The sequence below is a fragment of the Phyllostomus hastatus genome, unplaced genomic scaffold (genome assembly GCF_019186645.2).
Source record: "Phyllostomus hastatus isolate PE091 unplaced genomic scaffold, TTU_PhHast_1.1 phas_contig_5, whole genome shotgun sequence".
NCBI classification, from domain to species: Eukaryota; Metazoa; Chordata; class Mammalia; order Chiroptera; family Phyllostomidae; genus Phyllostomus; species Phyllostomus hastatus.
The window spans coordinates 3,703,613-3,725,558 of NW_025333897.1; the positions used below are offsets into that span (position 1 = coordinate 3,703,613).

At 40.6% G+C, this 21,946-nt stretch overlaps 1 protein-coding gene across 1 annotated transcript in view; it reads left to right on the plus strand.

Moving 5' to 3' along the window:
* Window positions 1–21,946, plus strand: part of TDRD12 (tudor domain containing 12) — a 77,766-nt gene that overhangs the window by 35,282 nt on the left and 20,538 nt on the right. Inside the window, exons 9-21 of the mRNA XM_045846646.1 lie at window positions 4,136–4,233; window positions 5,014–5,090; window positions 9,372–9,452; window positions 10,913–10,973; window positions 11,326–11,430; window positions 13,982–14,167; window positions 15,780–15,936; window positions 16,668–16,795; window positions 18,142–18,333; window positions 18,573–18,701; window positions 20,044–20,161; window positions 20,768–20,907; window positions 21,033–21,253. Coding sequence (XP_045702602.1) covers window positions 4,136–4,233; window positions 5,014–5,090; window positions 9,372–9,452; window positions 10,913–10,973; window positions 11,326–11,430; window positions 13,982–14,167; window positions 15,780–15,936; window positions 16,668–16,795; window positions 18,142–18,333; window positions 18,573–18,701; window positions 20,044–20,161; window positions 20,768–20,907; window positions 21,033–21,253 — 1,693 coding nt within the window. The remainder of the gene's footprint in view (window positions 1–4,135; window positions 4,234–5,013; window positions 5,091–9,371; window positions 9,453–10,912; window positions 10,974–11,325; window positions 11,431–13,981; window positions 14,168–15,779; window positions 15,937–16,667; window positions 16,796–18,141; window positions 18,334–18,572; window positions 18,702–20,043; window positions 20,162–20,767; window positions 20,908–21,032; window positions 21,254–21,946) is intronic.

Sequence of the window (21,946 nt, forward strand, 5' to 3'; positions counted from 1 at the left end):
GGTTGCCTCTCACATGCCCCATACTGGTGACCTGGCCTGCAACCCAAGCATGAGCCCTGACTGGAAATTGAACTGGCGACTTTTTGGTTCACAGGTCCATGCTCAATCCACTGAGCTACACCAGCCAGGGCACAAAATAGACTTTAAAACAAAGGCTTTAATAAGAGACAAAGAAGGACACTACATAATGATAAAGAGAGCCATCCAACAAGAGGATATAACCCTTCTAAACATTTATGCACCCAACACAGGAGAATCTAAATATATAAGGCAAATCATAATGGACATAACAGGGAAAGATTGGCAGTAATAGATCTTCCAGACAGAAAGTCAACAGGGAAATGGTGGCTTTAATGACACACTTGATCAAACGCATTTAATTGATGTCTTCAGAGCATTTCACCCCAAAGCAGCAGAATACACATTCTTTTCAAGTGCACATGGAACATTTTCCAGGATAGACCACCTGTTAGGTCACTAAACAAGTCTCAATTTAAGAAGAATGAAATCATATCAAGCATCTTCTCTGACCATAATGGTATGAAACTAGAAATCAATCACAAGAAAAAAACTGGAAGACACAAAAAGACATGGAGGCTAACAAACAGTAAACGTGTTAACCTCATGGAAGAGAAGAACGGGTTAACCATCAAGGAAGAAATTGAAAGATATCTTGAAACAAATGAACATCAGAACACAACAACCCAAAAATCTATGGGACACAGTGAAAGGCTAAGAGGGAAACTCATAGCATTACAGGCTTATCTCAAGAAACAAGAAAAATCTTGAACAATCTAGCTTTACCCTTAGAGGAACTTGAGAAAGAACATCAAGCAAAGCCCAAAGTTAGTAGAAGGAAGGAAATACAAAGATTAGAACAGAAATAAATGAAATCTAAAAAAAAAACCACAAAAGATCAGTGAATCCCACAGCTGGTTCTTTTAAGATAAACCTTTAACCAGATTCATCAAGAAAACAAGAGACAGAGCACAAATAAAATCAGAAGTGAAAGAGGAGAAGTAACAGTTGACACCAAGAAATACAAAGGTTGTAAGAAAATACTACAAACACCTATGTGCCAAAAAAATTGGACAATCTGAATGAAATGGATAGATTTCTAGAAACATACACTCTTCCAAAACTGAATCAGGAAGAATCAGAGAATCTGATTAGATAGATTACAACTAGTAAAACTGAAGCAGTAATTAAAAAAAAAAACCCCAACAAACAAATGTCTTGGGCTGGATGGCACCACAGGTGAATTTTATCAAAATTTAAAGAACTGACACCTCTCCCTCTCAGACCATTCCAGAAAATTCAGGAGGAGTGAAGACTCCCAAGCTCATTTTATGAGGCCAGCATTATCCTAATTCCAAAATCAGATAAAGACAATACAAAGAAAAAGAAAATTATAGGCCAGTATCTCTGATGAACATAGATGTTAAAATCTTCAACAAAGTATTAACAAACTGAATCCAGCAATACAGTGAAAAGGTTATACACCATGATCAAGTAGGACTTATTCCAGGAATGCAAGCTTGGTACAGTATGTGCAAATCAGTAAACGTGATTAAACAAAATGAATAAAAGCCACGTGAGCCCTGGCTGGTGTCAGTTGGTTGGAGTGTTGTCCTGTGGATCAAAGGTCACTGGTTTGATTCCCAGTCAGAGCACATACCCAGGTTGTGGGTTCAATCCCTGGTCATGGTGCATCTGAGAAGGCAACCAATTGATGTTTCTGTCTTGCATCAATCTTTCTCTTTCTCTTCTTCTTTTTTTTTTTCTAAAAGCAATGAAAAAAATCTTATGGTGAGAATTTTTTAAAAAAGGAAAGAAAAAAAATTCCCCACATGACCATATCAATAGATGCAGAAAAGGCATTTGATAAAATCCAGCACCCATTTATGGTAATAAAAAAAAAACTCCCAGCAAAATGGGAATAGAAGGAACATATCAGTGTTATAAAGGCCATGTGTGATAAACCCACAGCCAATATCACACTCAGTGGGCAAAAACTACAAATGTTTCCCTTAAGATTGGGAACAAGACAGGGATGTCCATGTTCAAACCTCTTATTTAACATAGTTCTGGAAGTCCTAGCCACAGCAATCAGACAAGAAGAAATAAAAGGCATCCAAGTTGTGAAGGAAGAAGTAAAACTCATTTGCAGATGAGATGGTACTGTTTATAGGGAACCCTAAAGATTCTACCAAAAACCTGTTATAGCTCATCAATGAATCCAGTAAAGTAGCAGTGTACAAAATAAATACCCAGAAATCATTGCAGTTTTATATACCAATAATTAACATAAATGAAAACTAAGAAAATCCCACTCACAGTTGCTTCAAAAAAATTACCTAGGGATAAATTTAACCAAGGTTGTAAAAGACCTGTACTTGGAAACATAAAACTGAAGAAAGACATTGAAGAAGATACAGACAAATGGAAGCATGTATCATGTTCATGGATACGAAGAATTAACATCCTTACAATGTCCGTAGTACCCAAAGCAATCTGTAGATTCAACACAATTTCTATTAAGATAGCAATGGTGTATTTCACAGAACTAGAACAAATACTCCAAAAACTTACATGGAACCACAAAAATCCAGAATAGCCACAGTAATCTTGAGAAAGGAGAATGAAGTTGGAGGAATCAGGCTACCTGATATCAAACTATACTACAAGGCCATAGTAATCAAAACAGCGTGCTGCTGGCATAAAAACAGATGCATAGATCAATGGAACAGAATAGAGAACCTAGAAATTAACCCACATCATTATGGTCAATTAATATTGGACAAAAGAGGCAAGAACATGCAGTAAGGTAAAGGTAATCTATTCAATAATTAGTGTTGGGAAAATTGGGCAGATCCGTGCAACAGAATGAAACTAGGTCCTCCTCTTTCACCATACACAAGAATAAACTCAAAATGGATTAAAGACTTAAATGTTAGACTCGAAACCATAAAGACCCTAGAAGAAAATATAGGGAAATCACGGACATTTCTCGTAGCAATATTTTTTTTCTGATGTATCTCCTCAGGCAAGGGAAACAAAAGGAAAAATAAACAAATGGGACTACATCCAACTAAAAAGTTTCTGCACAGCAAAGGAAACCATCAACAAAATGAAAAGACAACCCACTGAATGGGAGAATACTTTCACCAGTGATGCATCTGATTAGGGGTTAATGCCCAAAATTTAAGATAAAGATATTTGAAAGAATCTTCAGAATTTTGCACCTTTTGGTAATTCAAATTCAGCCTGTTTTATAACAGATTTTATATTCCTCATGCTATTAAGAAGTGAGATGCAAAATTGTGATCCCAAACCATTGCTGAAACTGACTTATAATTTGTATTCCAGTTATTGTTATATGACTAACATTTTATGATATTTAGTGGTATGAAGCAACCATTTTATAAGGCTTGTGGATTGTGTGTTCAGGAATTCAGGATAGGCACAGCAGGAAAGCTTTATGTCTGTTTCTGCAGATCTGAACGCTGGTTCTAACTACATAGTTGGTTTCATTTGAAGACTTACTCAGTCTTAAGTCTGGCACTTGATGCTTTTGGCTGGGACTTCAATTTGGCCTCATATGAAATAGTTATAGTGGCCTTTTCATGTGGTTGCTTGGACTTCCTTATAACATTTGGCCAGGTTTCAGAAGTGAGTATCCAGGAGAGCAAGACACAGTACATGATATTTTTATGATCTATCTTTAGAAGTCACATAATGCCACTTCAGTGTTGTTTGTAAGCCCATCCAGCTCATGGGAAAGGACTATAGAGCTTATTTCTCAGCAGGAGCTGTGTCAAAGTCATGTTGTTGGAGAGCTGATGTGTTGGGAGACATGTTATGGCCCTCTGTGGAAAGTAGCATATGCCAAGTTATGACAGTAAATTATGTTTAGTTCTAAGTAAGCCAGTAAAGGAATTTTTAAAGCAAGCACTTTTTTAAGTAAGGGTTGAAACAAGATTTAAAAATTTAATCCCCTCAAGTAAGATTTAATATGGAACCCTATTTCATAATAATTTTATGTATTAAAATTTTATTATTATGTTAAATTATAATCCCTTTGTCCTGTTTACCATTTATTAATAACACTTTTATTACTATTTTTATTTTTCAGATAAAACTATAAAATGTAACATGGATTCCTTGAGTGGTTCACCTACAAAAAAATCTGAAGAGAAACAACAATGCATCTCTTTAAAAGATGTAAATAAGGTATTTTTAAATGTTCATTAAATATAAAGTTCATGTAATGTTAATTTTAAAATATTCTCTTTTAGCCCTGGCTGGTGTGGCTCACTGGATTGAGTGCCAGCCCGTGAACCAAGGTTGACAGTTCATTTCCCAGGCAGGGCACATGCCTGGGTTGTGGGCCAGGTCCCCAGTAGGGGGCGTGTGAGAGGCAACCACACATTGATGTTTCTGTCCCTCTCTCCTTCCTTTCCCCCTCCCTAAAAGTAAATGAATAAAATCTTTGAAAAATTAGAATATTCTCTTAAAATCTAGGAATCAAAAATGTTTTCTGCTTAAAAAAATCCTTGGCTAGGGTAGTTCCTTTCATGAAAAAATACAGTTTGCTTTTTTGCTTTATTTCAAAAGAACAAGAACTCCAGGTCCCTCCTTGTTCTTGGCCTAGTGGCCTCTCTACAAATCTGGTATTTGCCTTTATTTTGACAAGGGTGTAAAAATCTGGGATAATGGGACACTATAATAGTTAAGTTCAGGACTGACCTATCCTTCCATTCCCTTTGACAAGATCGATGAAAGCAGTGACAGGACATTTTAAAGACCTGAATGCCAGCTCCCGGCCACATGGCCACTTCAGCTTAGTGGGTAGAGCAGTAGTATCATCAGCTCTTTGTCTCCCCACATCTCTGTTGCCTGAAAATTGTCCTAGATGGTTGTTGATGAGAAACATTCCCTAGAATTTTGATTCCTCAAGAATCTCTATTTTGCTAGCCTATATATTTTTTCTGGAAAAATTTGTTTTTACAGTGTGTTGAATCTTCAGTGTACTGGCCAGCAAAAAGAGGCATAACCATATATGCTGATCCAGATATACCAGCACCCAGGTATGATTTGCATATTTAGTGTAAGTGACTAGAGTCTTAAGTGTAATATCGTTTTGTATAAGATCAATAGTAGGAAAGTATTCACTTTAAAAAACTGGCCCTGGAAATTTTGGTTATAAACATATATTAATCTAAGAAAAATGTTGTGATAACTGGCTAGCAGACCGAAAACCGGTAGTGGCTCTAGAGTCTCCTGTGTCCTTGTCAGACAAAGTTGTCACAGGGCAGGTCCAGCGAGGTTGTCTCGGTGAGAGGTGCGGGCAGATGTGGGCCAGAAGGCAACGCCACACGGGGGGAAGGAGAGGATGGTGGTTATCTTCTTGAAGATGAGTATCAGAGACTAGACTGGAGCCCTGTCCTCATTAACATTCGTCTCAGTGGTGACAATGATGTCACAGACAGGATGTGACATGACACCACCTTGTACATCGTGTAGGATCTTAATACAGCGTGCTTTCGCTTCTCTCCTTCTGGACTTGATGCTAGTGCTGTCATATATTTCATTTTCACATTTGTTATAAATGTTAGAATCTGCAGTCATTTGTATTTAAACAGTTATCTTTTAGGGAGATTTAAATAAAAAGAAAATAATCTTGAATAGTTACCTAAGTAGTTACCATGAATGCTTCCTACTTTATGTGCAGATCCAGGCTTCTGTCTGGTGTCATTTCCCTCCCACCTGAGGGACCTTGTTACTGTTTCTTGTGTTGTGGGCCTGCTGGTGATGAATTTCTTTAGCTTTTGTGTGTCTGAAAAATTATTTTAGCTTATATTTTGAAAAAACATATTTGCTAGCTGTATAGTTCTAGGTTGACAGTCCTTTTCCCCCTGTATTGTGAAGACGTTGCCCCACACTTTGCTCCCTTGTATTGTTCCCAGTGGAAATGTATTATCGTGTTTTCCCTTGGACTGTCTTGAAGGTTTTCTCTTTATGACTGTTCTGAGCAGCTTCATTACATGCCTTAGTGTCATTTCTCTCATGTTTTTGGTGCTTGGAGTTCATTAGTGTTCTTTGTAGGCTTCTGTCTTCCATCAGATTTGGGGACTATTCAGCAGCTATTCTACAAATATTTTTTGTACACCAATCTCTTCTCCACAGCTTTTGATATTGATGAGACAAATGTCAGACCTTTGATACTGTCCAAAAGGTCCCTAAGGCTCTGTTTGTTTTTCAGCCTTTTTTTTCTTGCTATTCTTCAGATAAATAATTCTGCTTATCTATTCTTAATTGACTTTTTTGTCATCTTCATTCTGCTGTTGAGCCTATCCAGTGAATTTTTTGTTTTATATATATTTTTTTCAGTTCTAAAATTTTTGTTTTATTACAGTTTGTATTTGTTTGTAAAAAATTCTTTTTCAAAAAAAATAGATTTTATTGACTATGCTATGACAGTTGTCCCATTTTCCCCCCTTTATTCCCCTCTGCCCTGCACACCCCCTCCCACCCACATTCCCCCCCTTTAGTTCATGTCCATGGGTCATGCATATAAGTTCTTTGGCTTCTCCATTTCCTATACTATTCTTTACCTCTCCCCGTCTATTTAGTACCTACCATTTATGCTACTTATTCTCTGTACCTTCCCCCCATTCCACTCTCCCCCACCCACTCCTTGCTGATAATCCTCCATGTGATCTCCATTTCTATGATTCTACTCCTGTTCTAGTTGTTTGCTTAGTTTGTTTTTGTTTTTGTTTTTAGGTTTAGTTCTTAATAGCTATGAGTTTATTATCATTTTATTGTCCATATTTTTTATCTTTTTCTTAGATAAGTCCCTTTAACATTTCATATTATAAGGGCTGGGTCATGATGATCTCCTTTAACTTGACCTTATCTGGGAAGCATTTCATCTGCCCTTCCATTCTAAATGAAAGCTTTGCTGGATAGAGTAATCTTGGATATAGGTCCTTACCTTTCATGATTTCAAGTACTTTTTTCCAGGCCCTTTTTGCCTGCAAGGTTTCTTTTGAGAAATCAGCTGACAGTCCTATGGGAACTCCTTTGTAGGTAACTCTCTCCTTTTCTCTTGCTGCTTTTAAGATTCTCTCCTTATCTTTCATCTTGGGTAATGTAATTATGAGGTGCCTTGGTGTATTCCCCTTGGGTCCAACTTCTTTGGGACTCTCTGAGCTTGCTGGACTTTCTGAAAGTCTATTTCTTTTGCCAGATTGGAGAAATTCTCCTTCATTATTTTTTCAAATAAGTTTTCAATTTCTTGGTCTTTCTCTTCTCCTTGCACCTCTATGATTCAGATGTTGGAAAGTTTAAAGATATCCTGGAGGGTTATCAATGGGGGAGGTTCCTAAGCCTCTCCTCATTTTTTTAAAATTCTTGTTTCTTCATTCTGTTCTGGTTGAATGTTTCTTTCTTCCTTGTCCAAACTGTTGATTTGAGTCCTGGTTTCCTTCCCATCACTGTTGGTTCCCTGTAGATTTTTCTTTATTTCACATAATGCAACCTTCATTGCTGCCTGGGTCTTTTTTATGCTGTTGAAGTACCCAGTGAGTTCCTAGAGCATCTTGATAAACCAGTGTTTTGAACTGTGCATCTGACAGTTTGGCTATCTCTTCATTGCTTAGTTGTATTTTTTCTGAAGCTTTGAAGTGTCCTTTCATTTGGGACATTTTTTTTGTCTCCTCATTTCTGTTACATAGTGAGGGGCAGAAACTTAGGTGTTCACCAGGGCAGGGCAACCCATGTGGTTGTGTCGTGTCATTCTGTGTGGGGGAGGGGTCCAAGAGGGAATAATGCCACTTGCTCCACTCTCTGTCGGTTTTCAGTCACTTCCCTGGCCACCCACAGTCAAATTGGGCCCTTCTGGTGTTGATTCCCCAGTGGGTTGGCCTGTATACATTCTAAAACCCTGTGGGTCTCTCCAAAGAACTCTTTGTGAGGCTGGGAGTTTCTCCTGCTGCTGCCTCAACCCCTACAGGTGTTTTCAGTCAGAGGCTTTGAGGCCTTATTTCCCCATGCTGGAACCTGGGGTTGGGGGGTCTATCTTTGTCCCCAGTTGTTCCTCCCTGTTTATCTGCATGCAAATGTGGGACCACCCAGTCCAAAATCCACCACCTCAGTGGGTCCACCAGCCACTGCCTTGCCTCGAGTCCTCTCCACCCAGTTGCCCATCTCTGCCCCTCCTACCAGTCTGGATGAATGTTTCTTCTTTAACTCCTTGGTTGTTGGACTTCCATACAGCTCAATTTTTCTGTCAGTTCTGATTATTTTTTGTTTTTAAATTTGTTGTTGTCATTCTTTTGGTTGTGCGAGGAGGCACAGTGTGTCTACTTACGCCTCCATCTTGGCCAGAAGCCCTGTTTGCAAAGAATTTTCTTGTTGCATTCAGGAGTGCTCACCTTTCCCTTTCTTATGGAGCATGGTTATAACTGCTGCTTGATAATTCCCACTTCTGAGTCATCTTGGGGTTGGCACCTGTTGATTATTTTTTCCCTTAACAATTGATCTGATTTTTCTGGTTCTTTGTATGTTGAGTAATTTTGGATTATATTCTAGAATTTTGAATATTAGGATATGAAGGTCTGGTTTCTTTTAAAATCCTCTGTAGGACATTAAGTTTTCCTTGTTCATTTGTTTTAGATTGGGGTCACTGTGGAGCGAAACAGCAATGGAAATAAGAGAGGGAAAAAGATGGAGCTTGTCCTCACACAATCTTTAGACTGCATGGTCCCCAATTCCCAGTTCCAGAGGGAGGAGAGGTTTTCTCTCAGAGTTTCAGGGGACCACACTGCTGGTGCTATTGCATCATGCAGCTCTGGGATCAGAGCTGGTCCTGGGCGGGACCAGGAGGGAAAAAAAAGGAAAAGTCTGTCGGATTCCCCAGTCTGTGTGATGCTTCTCTTCTGAGTTCTCTAACCTGAAATAAAAGGTTTTCTGGTCTAGATCTCCCGCACAGCCCCAAGTCTCAGGCTGTCCTCAGTTCACCACTAAGCTGTGGAGGAAGGTAAAAACTTAGGGAATCTCCACGATTTGGTGGTTTTTCACATCTTCACTTCTGGCCCCTGTAGTTTTGTCCTTGCCCAGAGTTTCTAGTGGTATTCAGGAGGAGGCAGGGGCTCTAGGGAGCTTACTCCCTCCTGCAAGCACCAAAACTGTCAAAATGGTGTTTCCACTGAAAGGGCTCAGCTTCAGTTCCCATATAAACTCACTCATGGAGATCAGCTTGTTCCCCAGCGGTGCTTTGAAAGTTTTGTCCCAGGAAATAAAGATCTTTTCAGGATTGGGGTAAATGAGCTTAGAAATTTGAATAAATGTTTTTTACTTTCTAGTGCTTTATGTGAGAAGTCAAACGAGAAACCACTTCGACTGGCTGAGAAGAAAGAACACAATGAGAAGAATGGCTGTGTAAAGTATGAATTTTTTTCCAGGTCTAAATTTTTTATTGAAATAGTTGTGATGAAATTGTAAGCAGAATTTATGTATGATTTTATTGTAAACGTCAAACCTGTCAATTCCCATTAAAAACTACACACACAGGTCTTCTGTAGGCTTTGAAGTCCGTTTTTTCTTTTCCATTTACATAGGGTAGATTTTTCTGTTTAAAGTCCTCTTCCACTTTAAATAGACATTTCCTAACCCCTCTTTCTGATTCTCTTGGTGAAGCAACCAATTTTATGAAACAAATTAGATATGGTTGATCTTGTGGGGCTGTTGATTTTATAGGGGGTGGTGGTTGTTTTCTTTCCATTTTTCTGATGTTAAATAGTTTTATCACCTGCTGGAAAAACTGTTTAATTATTTGCAGTGTGGAACTTGGAGATTTTTTTTTGTCCTGCCAGATTCGAAAATTGTTCACTACAAGTTGTTAATCATAGAATAATAACTTCATTTTATATTCGTTCAATCTACAAAGTATTTTCCTACCTACGGTTAAGATTTCTTACCATAGCCACCTAAAGACCCTCTTACATTTCAAGTACTGTGGCCACTCTGAAGCTACCAGTGTGACCGAGAATTTGAGATGGCTCAGAAACAGCTGTAGGTCACACTGTTCACTGGTAGCTCGGGATGACTGGGGAGGGGTGCCGACCATGCAGTCATCTTGCTCCCCAGCTTCCCAGAGGCCACACTGGCCCTATGACAGCCCCTCCTCCAGCAGGAGCTCCTCATAGTGCTTTGAGGCCAGGAGCTTTGAAGGCTGCCCTGGTGTGCACAGGTCTGGGCAGCACCCTGACTGACATCCTTCTCCCAGGGCATCCTCTGCCCGGTACCTGAAAGGTGTGGTGCTATAGCGATTATTTTCCCTGGAACAAAAGACCTTGCATTGTCCATGGAGCTCCTTTCTTTCTTCTATTATTACATGAAGTATTAGTAAATTAACCCTGAGATATCTCTTTTACCTTATGTTTTTGTATTTGGAAGGTTGTATTTTGTTTCCTGTTTGGCTCAATGCCCTTTATTTAGAACCCACTGATTAAATGACATAGTCCACTGTGGGTTGCAGGGAGCTTGGGAAGTGTTCAAGATTAAACAGCGAAGAAGGAAGGAGCCAGTGGATTTTTTAGGAACTTGTGATGACCTGGTGATCATGCTGTCAGAATAAGTGGTCCCGGGACTGGCAGTTCTGTGTCCACAGCCTGAGGCCCGGGGTAGGGGTGGAGGTCAGGGAAGCACGGGACTGGTGTGACCACGGTGGCCTCTGCAGCACAGTGAACAAGGCAAAACAGAACAAGCAGAAATTTCACAGCTGTGTCTTGGACTGTGTAGTTCACTTTACCTCACTCGACCGGTCAAGGAGGAATTAAAACAATAACTCAGTTGAAGAAATAGTCTTTTTTTCCTTCAAATTATCCTTTTAACTATTTTACAGATTATTGCAGTTTTTAAATCCTGATCCTCTGAGAACTGACGGAATCTCTGATCTGAAACAGGTATTACAATCCTAAAAAAAAAGTAATAAAAAATTAAAAGAAAACTGTTTACTTTTTAAATCTTTCTTGCTCCCTCTAAACTTGAGATGGGAAGAGAAACTCAGTTGGAGACCATCTAAAGACATCCTTTTAGAAACTGTCTAGTGACTTAGTGCTTTAGAGAAATGTTTTTTTGCGGGGGAGGATGATAATAGAAGGTCTTCCTTTCATTTTGGTGGTTTGGGTGGTTTCTGATAAGCATATATACCTAGGCTTTTTATCAAAATCAAACTCTCTTTTTCATTTCCATAAAGTTCCTGATCTTCTGCGCTAATGCCACAGGGCAGAGCTGGCTCACGTGTGTGTTCTCTAGTTGCAGAAGCTGACGAGCTCGCAGCCGCCCTCTGCCCTGCTCCAGAACAGGGTGGAGCCTTGCCTCTCCCTCGACACGGCGCCGCTGTCGGCCGGCCTGAAAAAGGTAAAAGTGGTCCTGAAACCAAATTAAAGAAGTCCCATGCTTCCCCCACTCTCACCCCCACCCGGGCCTCAGGCTGTGGACACAGAACTGCCAGTCCTGGACTGCTTGCTCTGACAGCATGATCACCAGGTCATCACAAGTTCCTAAAAAAATGACCTGCCCGAATGTAAAAGGATTTTAAATAAACGCTTCTCCTAATGTTGTATTTGTATAATTTTGTTGCTTTTGAAATTCTCTTTTGAGCTTTTGTTACTACTTATTCTTTTTATTTATTTATTACTGTTGTTCAGTTACAGTTGTCCCACCCCCCGCCTTGTTCCCCCCTGCCCCGCCCACTCCCACCGTCAGTCCTCGCCCCAGTGTCCGTGCCCATGTTCCTAATTTTTTATTTGTTCTGAAGTCCAGGTTAACTTCTTACAAGTGAATAATTGTTTTGTGGGGAAACCATTGTGTAACTGTAAGTGCTTTTCTGAAATACGTTTTCAGATGTGCCTGTGGAGAGGGGCTTGGAAGGAGCAACAAGCTGCCAGGGCAGTTACGATACAGACTTCTTAGCATTATTTTCCAAAGTGCTTTATGGACCTGTGGCTTCACTTAGTAAATTGGTCATTGATTATCTACACTTCCCTCTTGATACAAACAAAGTTTTAAAGTTTTTTTTTTTAAGATAAAACCATGAGGGTGGATAGAATGAAAGCAAAGTTTAGTAGAAAAGAGCTTTCCACAAATTTCGGGTGCTGAAAAACAAGCAGCAGAATGTGACGGACATTCCCGAGGAAGGGGTGAAGTGGGCGGGGGTCCTGAACTTCCCCACACTGTTTCCTGAACATCCACAGCCAGCTAGTTTCTCAGGAAGGAGATTGAAGGCTTTTCTTTTGAGCACCTGAAAGGCCCTAGAAATGACCTTTAAACCATCTTTTTTAAAAAAAGATTTTATTTATTTAGAGAGAGGGGAAGGGAGGAAGAAAGGGAGAGAAACATAAGCATGTGAGAGCTACATCAATAAGTCGCCAACTGGGGTCCTGGCCCGCAACTCAGGCATGTGCCCTCACTGGGAACTGAACTGGCAGCCTTTCAGTTTGCAGGCTGGTGCTCAATCCACTGAGCCACACCAGCCAGGGCAGAAATGACCTTTAGATGATGGTGTCTGGAATTCTCCCAGTAAGAATGTGTGCTTGCTGCCCTTCCTTCCTGCAGTGATATGGCTCTTATGTGGTACGGAGCTGTGCCCTGCTCACACCTCTTCCTATCAGTTCTTAGTGTTTTCTTCCACTGGAGCAGAACATCGGGGATCTTTGGGTATTTGAGGAAAGCCCTCACCCCTGGAAAAAGAGATCAGAACAAGCTCTGAAGTAAACAATGTACGGAGTAGAAGAAAACATTAGAAATTAAATGTCCTCCGAGATAGGATATATTACAGTATGAATTTAACAATAACAGGGCACTATAGATTCTTGGAAATTCAAAATGTTATGTAAATTAAAAAGTAGTTGATAGGTCAAATGGAAGCGAACTATCAGCAAGTATTACAGAACAAAAGACAAATGGAAATAGGGAAGAAAAGAAAAATTGAGTGTCAGTTTGAGGTCTGATGTCTGAAATGGGATTTCTAAAAGGAAGGGAAAGGGCAGAAAATTCAAAGAAGAGTAGCACATGAATGATTTCTAGACTTAATGGATATGACTGTCCAAATCAAGGGGTTTACCTGCGGCAGGCCCAGCACAACAAGGAACAAGATAGTTGATGTTGTGAAGCGTCTGAACTGGGGGGATTCAGAGGTCCTGGTGGATCCCAGAGAGAGGAAGCTGGTCCTGCACACAGGACCAGGAAGTTGTGTCTTACCTAGAGGTCTGCACTTAAACTACCAAGAAGGTCTGAGGATAGCAGGAAGACATTGTCAGACAAGCAGAGTCCTCAGATTTACTTTCTCTGTACCCCTTCTCAAGAAACTACTGAAATATGTTTTCCACCAACACAAGAATGTAGGCAAGAAAGAAGACAGCTTGAGTTGCAGACAAAGGGCGATGACGGCGCAGGGAGCTCCCAGGACGGCAGCTGCATACCAGGTGCAGCACGGAACCAGTCCTGATTGCAGTGGGGTTCAGGGCCCGGGGAGGGGGCACTGACTTCATGGAGGTAATGGTGCTGATGGGGTCAGCCTTTTGGAAAATAGTATTGAACTTTTGGGAGGGGGGTTTTAGTGACAGTAACAGAAAATAAGCAAATAAAGGCATGTATTTAAAAAGCTGTACAAGTGAAACTGATGTACCAGCAGATTTTGAGAAAAAGGAGAAGCCACATCCTTGCTCTGGTGAGCTTCAAGCACCTGGTTGGTCAGTGGATCCTTTAATTGGGAGCCTCGGGAAGCCAGAACCTTCTGGCAGGAGTTTGGTGCTTGAAAAGATTCAGCAGGACTTATGGAGTTAGGTCTTAAAAAATACCAGACTGAGCAGTGTATACATGTTGTTGTTAGGGTAAATGAGCAATGAAATGGGTTTTTAAAAATTAGTTTACTTTATTGTGGTTTTTGGTTGTTGTTGATGTTTTTTAGGCTCTTCAAAGAAATAAGTTTCTGGGACCTAGCCACACTGAATCTTACTCTTGGCCTCCCATAGCACGTGGCTGTGATGTGGTTGTCATTTCTCAGTGTGGAAATGACCCTTTGTTGTACCTTCCACCAGTGCTTACGATTTTGCAGACAGGGGGCTGCTACAAGTCATTACCAAGTAGAAACGGAGTAAGTTGAAGACCATTTTGTTTCACAACACAGTGGATTGAATGTTTATTGTAAGTCGCATGCCTTGCCTCTGGTAAACTTCAGTTGCATCACTCATTTGGTGTTCGTGCTGGCAGGACAGCTGCTGTCCTATGAGGAACTTTTCTCATTTCACAGCCATTGCTTCCCTCACACAGACTCTCCCCCGTGGCCCCTACTTGGGTGCCACCTGCTGGGTCAGAAGAGCCCTGGCTTGTAGAGACAAATTCTTAGTTTATAAAAGGTACCTCAGTGATTTAATGTAATTGTCATGGCAACCCTGTGAGATGGTTAGGCCAGGTATTCTCTTCACCATTTTATAAATGAGAACATTAAATTCACGAAAAGTCACTGGGATAAATTCTTAGCAGCTGACAAGTGTGACAAGAGGTGAGACGAGGATGTGGGTGTTCTGTCATCTCATCTCATATTGTTTGAAATAACTTCATGGCGCCCCCACACTGCTTTTTAAGCCTGCTTTGTTTTTCCCCGGGTGGAGGAGTCTGAAAATAGCTGAAAGGATGACGGAGAGGAGAGAACTGGGGACCAGTATGGGGACCAGTGAGGAGAGAAGTGTGGGGACCTCTGCTTTGCTGGGTCGGGCCATTGAGGAAGCCGGCATGCACAAGGCCTTTGTTTGGACCCTGGCCCAAAGGACACACAGGATAAGGTGAAAATTAGCAGTGCAAAAAGATACTTAGAATTGCATTTTAGAAAAGATACTAGTTTATTTTTCTAATTATGCTAGGTAGTTTAATGATTTTCCTTTGGAAATTGGCATTGGCTAAATTATTGTGTATTGATTCAATAAAACAAAATGGATACACTTGCATCCCTGAGTTAGTTGGCAGTTGGCCCGTATTGAGGAGATGCAGCTTGTGTGGAGATAGAACTCTGGCTGGGCCAGGAAGGGATGTGCACGTCTTATCTCTTGTGTCCACTCTGTGTTCTCTGCATCTCTATGGTCAGTCTGCTTTTAGGCCTGACACCTGGGAAGCTGGTGCTCACCTGGAAAGCGGAGACTCATTCTTGTCTTCAGTAAATTGAAGGCAGGTGTCTCAGAAGGTATTCAGTAGGCTGTGCACCTTCGGGAGATACCTATGGGGTAGTGCAAGCAGAAAATGCAGTCTCCTATGGAAGGGAAGTTAACCTTTTTAAGGCCCCTTTCAGGAAGCAGTTCGTTCACCTTGGTGCTTAGGAGCAGGAGCCCCAGAGTCAGACTGCCTGGCTGCAGACCCTATTGCCACCATGTATTAGCTTGCAGCCTCAGGCCACTGACTTCAGCGGTCTGCACCTCAGATGCCCCTCTGGGAAATGAGGCAGTGAGAGGTCCTATCCTGTAGGAGGGCATGAGGATTAACTGAATCGGTACTTGTGAGGTGCTTAGTTCAAGCCCTAGGAAAATCTGAGTCAATGTGTCTAAATCCATTTTAATACAATTGCATATTTTCTGACCTATTCATGGTCATAATGATGATGATAAAAATTTATGTAGTGCTCACTCCATACAAGAAGATGTTCTGCATGCTTCACAGGTACTGTGTTTAGTTCCTAACTTTTGTCCAAAATTATGTGAATTTGTTTGTCTTTGCAGCCTCTGGCAGTCATCGTGTGTCCTGGGTGGAGAAAGGCCCAATGTATTTTTGACTTATTGGGAGAGTATAGCGTGTCCTCCAGGCCTCTTCATCCTATGGTGTTAACCATTGGACTCCACAAAGACGAAGCCAAAAATATGAAGCTTCCAAGGGGGTGTAAGCATCCTTCCAACTGTTTGGTGTTCCCTACAGAACACGGTGGAAGCCTGCCCAGGCGGCCTGCCCTGGGAGCAGCAGATGGCTCAGGACTGTGTGGCTGCAGCAGACAGTCACTAGTTCAGACCACCCCTGTTAATTACTGATGGGTGGAGGTGATGAAGGTTTGACTTTGGCTTACCTCTGTGAGAAAAAGAGAATAGAACACTCCACGATTTCATTCATTTATCAACTGTCTACTGAACACCCACTGTTTGTTAGATGTTGACTAAAACCCTCCCTGTCTCTCAGGAGTGCAAAACTTGGTGGGAGCCCAGGTATTTAATCAGATAATGAGAGGGGTTGTTAGCTGGGCAGGTACACTTCTGCCTTGCCCACCTGAATGAAAAAAACAGTTTTGTTTTTCCTCACCCAAGAACATGAGAGAGAAAGAGTGGGATGGGGAGAGAGAGAAGCAGTGGTGTGAGAGAGAAACATCAATCAGTTGCCTCTTGTGAGCACCCTGACTGGGGACTGAACCCTCAACCTAGGCGGTATGTGCCCTGACCGGGAATCAGACCCACCACCTTGCGGTTATGGGATGGTACTCCCACCAGCGGAGCCACACAGGCCAGGACATTTTCTGTTTTCTTGGAAGGCATTTCTACAGAGTGTCTGAAGTCTTAGGAAAGGAAATGCTAGAAAAACCTGTGGGAAGTCTAAAATGTTATGTTTTTTCTTTTAAAATATAGGTGATATAATTGTTACAACACCACATAGCCTCTTGAGACTTTTCAAATATCAAAGCTTGTTATTTCTTAGACTCTGCCACCTCATTTTGGACGAGGTGGAAGTATTACTCTCTGAAGCTAATGAACAAGTAAGTATGACATCCATTTAGATGTTATTACTACTCAGAAATAGATATATAATTAAAGTCTTCACTGTTTTTAGGATTCAGGAAAAATATCTACTTGGGGTAGAAGCTGGTTAATCTAAAAAAATCTCCCTTTACGTTCTATAATTAAGAGAATATTCTTCCCAGTGTTGAAGTTTTCTTTGAAAAGCAAAAATTCTTTCCTGTGGATATTTTTTTCTATTTATTTCTATTGAGAAATACTTTCTAAATTATTTAATTAATATGTTTCAAATTATAAAAGCAATTTTTATGTTAGAAATTCCAAGAAATAGAGGAGAGCACTCAAAAAACCCCAACATCCATAATCTTACACTCAGAGGGAATCACTATTTTACTATATTGGAGTATGTATTTTTTGTAATTCCTCTATCTTTTGAAAGAGGAATTAACCAAGTCAGTACCTTTATGTGTGAATTTATCACTCGAGTTCTTCAGTCAATAGCATTGTGTTGTTACTCTTCTGCAGCATGATCGTTACTGGCCATGTGGCCTTGAACCCTATGGACAGAACAACTTATTTTATGGTCATCTTGTTTTTAGACATTTAGCATCTGTGTGTGTGTGTGTGTTTAGAGAGCATACCTCTTGTTAGCACATTTCCCTTAGCGTAAATCCCTAGGAGGGGGATCACGGATCAAAGACTGAATTTTTATCAGGCATTTGTTGGAAGCAATGTAACATTATGACCGGGAGCACTCATTTGGGAGCAGGTTTCAGTCCAGGCTTTCTTACTTACTGGCTCTGGGAGCCTGTGCAGGGTTTCCGAATGCCTCTACAATCTCAGTTCTTACTGGAAAACTAATACCAGAGTCCCGCATTGGTACAGTTGCCTCTCTGAAAGCATGGACCAGTTTACACTCCCCTGGGCAGTGTGCTGCCACACTGCACTCCCTGCACCCTGGCAGGGGGCACCTCGGTCCAGCTTTCTTTTCTGGTCCAAGGATTAAACATGGCATCTGATTGGTTTAATCTGTATTTCCTTGATTACATATTGGCCATTTATTCCCATTCTTCCATGAGCTGCTTGTTTATTACTTTGCTTATTTTCTCTTGGTGGGATTATCTTTTTCTAATTAATTTGTTAAAGTTTTTGTGTAAGGATGTTAATTCTTTGTTACATAATATTATATGTATTTACCCAGATGTTAATGTTTTAGTTTTGTGTACACCTAACATTTTCCCCTCTTTTGTTTTTTCCTTTACTTTTATGTTTGTAAACGCCTTCCCACTTTGAAAACAGAATGTTATATTCTGTCAAAAGAATTATTATTCTTTTAAAATAAATATGAAATTATGCTAATTTTTAGGTGTTTGCTATACTAGATAACTTTAAAAAAAATATTGAAGTTGAAGAAAGGGAATCTGCACCACACCAGATTGTCGCAGCTGGGGTTCGCTGGAGCAGGCACCTAGAGCACGTCATCCGGGAGTTCATGACCGAGCCCTACGTGGTCGTCACCGCCATGGAGGAGGCCGCGCTCTGTGGCAGCGTCCAGCAGGTAGTGAGTCGTGGGTGTGGCGGGGGCTCCTCAACACCAGCTGGTAACTTTTGTTTCATAGATTAATATTAATATTAAGAGATTATAGCTTTAATTTTGTACACAAATCTGTAATTGTGAATTTAAATTTATATTGACTTTCTATACATTCAATTCTATTCAAAGCATATCTATGAAAAGTAAAACTGGAGCACCTTGAACATTTAAAAAATTACATTGTTTCTATATTTCATTGCTAGGTTGTACATCTTTGCCTAGAAAGTGAAAAGACCTCTACTTTACTCCAAACTCTTGATTTCATCCCCAGTCAGGCACAGAAAACCTTGATCTTTACCTGTTCTGTAGCTGAAACTGAAACAGTGTGTAAGGTGAGCCCTCCACGCATAAAATGTTCTTACTGTTTAAACTATGATTGAATTTGCTGAGGTAGTTAAAGGTTTGACGGGAACAAAATTTTACAAGTTCAGTATCAGTCGGAATGGGCTCTGCTGCAAAGCAGTGGTAGCTGTGAAGAAGAGGAGCAGGAGGCCTGACACTGAGGGGAGGGGCCAAGTAGGTGGAGCAGCTTTTCCACTGAAACAAATGCACCTTGCAGGGGTGGGGCTGGGCTTCGAGTTTTTGTCTTGTTAGAACAGTGAAAGGATCCTATTCGTGAAGAAATGCCAACATCTTCTGTACCATTTATTTAAGAAAATACAGAAGGTTAACAATAAATACATCATCATGTAGCCAGAAAAGCCAAATAAATTGGCTAGAGACTTATTTAGTCTAATTGTGTATCAATTAACAGTAAAGTGTAGAAATGAGGCCAAATACAAAATACAATAACAAAATCAGTAGTACCTCCACATTTCAGTAATGGTGAACTAGCAGGTGTAGCTGAAAAGACAACAGTGCCATAGTTGGATGTATGCGCACACAATTAGCCTCAAACAGCACAGTGGTGAGCCATGCAGGGCCACTTATACATGGGTTTTCCCAGTGATGGCATTCAGTGCTGTGAATGCATTTTCCTTATGACTTCAACATTTTCCTCTGGCTTTATTGTTACAATATAGTATTCATTACATATAACATACAAAGTATGTGTTAATTGACTGTGTATGTTACCAGTAAGGCTTCTGGTCAACAGTAGGCTATTAGTCATTACGTTTTGGGGGAATCAAAAGTTATAGGTAGACTTTTGACTGCATGAAGTGTCAGCACCCCTGACTCATGTATTGTTCAGGGGTCCATTATACACACAAACATCTGTACGTGTGTGTACACACAGTGTGCACATGTGCCTGTGTACACATGTGCACGTATACACACTGCATGTATACACACATTGTGTGTGCACAAGTGCAAGCGTATGCACATGCATGTGTACACACCGTGTGTGTGTATACAGTGTGCTTGTGTACACATGTGCAAGTAGATGCACATGTACACATGTGCATGTGTACACAGTGTGCGTGTGTACATTATTTGGAAAGGAAGGAAAATAGTTTTAGCAAAATATGTTGGTTTCACTTGAGCAAGTTTTTAGATATAAACTATGGAATTTTGGAAACATATTTATTTAAATGAACAATCATAAGAATTATTTGACCAGTGAGATAATACCCTCACAGATAGTTTTAAATGGTTTATCTTGATTATTCATAGAATAGTTAACTTCAAGCTTACATTCTTGACTGTGACCTGGCCTTTTGGTTTCATCTTTAGGTAGTAGAAAGCTGTTCAGTATTTTGCTTGAAAATGCATAAAGAAATGGTTTTTGATTTAAAAAGTGTATTAGAACAGTGGAACAAGAAGTTAAGTTCTGGCTCTCACATTGTATTAGGTAAGTGTTTTAATTTCTACTTTTATCTACAGAAGGCTGAGCATTTAGGAATCATGTCTTTCAGTTCATTTGTAGATCTCATCTCCAAATTCCCTACCATTTCCCAGATTTACTGAGAATTTATTAGTCATCTTAATTTCAAAATGAAACTTCACCTCTATAAAAATGTCACTGTTGAAGTGGGTCGAGGTGTTTCCAGGGCCCCTGGCTATCAGGCGGACACCTTTAGTCCGAACGTCTCCCCGCAGTTCCAGCGAAGGGGTGCTGTCTCATCCCTGTGCACACGTGTGCCTGTCATAAGTGATTGATAAATTCAGCATTAGACATTTAGAAGTAAGAATGTATAAAGTGTAAAATAGGCATGGGCAGCCTAGATTTGTAATAAAAAGAGGCAGTTTTTTAAGCTAAAAGAAGACTACTTTTCCCTGGAATTTAATCACTGGAATTTTTTTCTCATTTGAAAAAAAATGAGAAAGAGGTTTCTTTGCATCTAAAACGTAAACTGCAATAAAGAAATGTGTGGAGTACGGTGGCTGAGATTGCTCAGTAGGGGCGGTGCCATAAAGCCCGGGCCTCGCCTGACACTGTCGGGTTCCTTCTCTCTAGCCCTGACCGATGACTGCACACCCTTCTTGGCCATCACCGACGCCACGTGTGTCATTCACTTCAGCTTCCCTGCTTCGCCCAAAATTTTTGGTGAACGTCTATATTGCATGTCTGATCATTTTCAGAGTTTAACTGAACAGGTTTGATTAACTTTTATGATATTTAAATATTCCATTGTGTGATAAAAAATTCAGAGTCTGCAAGTTTTGTCCTTGAGTCTGTCAGGTATGGATGACCCACTTCCTTTATTCACCCCTGTTCTAAGGGTTCTCCTGCAAAACCGGGAGATACGAAAACGAGGTCTGTCTTGCTGCTGACGGAGAGGAGTGCCGGCCATGCCGTTGGTGTTCTGCGCTACTTGGAAAGAGCGGATGCCAAGATCCCGTCGGAGCTGTATCAGTTTACTGCAGGGGTTCTAGAAGCTAAGGAAGAGAAAAAAGCCAGAAGGCCTCTTTGTCCATATCTTAAGGCTTTTGGATTTTGCAAGTAAGCCAGTCATCTCCTTTTGTCATTGAGATACACAGTAAAGTGCACAGATGATCAGTTCACAGCTTGCTGAATTATTATATATGTATGCGTCCGTGCAAACCAGCACCCAGCTCTGAAGAACATACGTATGTCACAGTGTACATGTCCATTCTCCTCCTGACGGATCTGTGGGCTGTTTGCAGCTGGGTTGGGCTCCTCTGTGGGAAGCTACTATGAACATTCTTATACCTAAGTTTGTGTGGAAAAATGGACCCATTCCTCTTGGGTGTATATTTTGGAGTGGAATTGCTGGGTCATGGGATAAACATATGTTTAACTTTGTCAAAGTGGTTGACCATTTTATGATTTAATCAGTAATGTGTGAGAAAGTTTGAGTTGCTTCATATCCTCACCAGCACTTAGTATCCGGGGTATAGTGGAAGACCATTGTGATTTTCATTGTGTTCCCCTAATGGTTAATGGTGTTGAATGTCTTTTCATATGCTTGTGGGACATGAGTCCATCCTCTTTTTGTGATGTGCCTGCCTGTTCACGTCTTTTGCCCACTTTTTAAATGGAGTGTTTATCTTTTTCTTACTGCTTGGGTTGTGGGGTTAATTCATTCTGGATATAAGTGCTTGGTCAGATACACACTTTGAGAATATCCTCTCCCAGTCTGTGGCATGTGTTTTCACTCTTTGAATAGTCTTT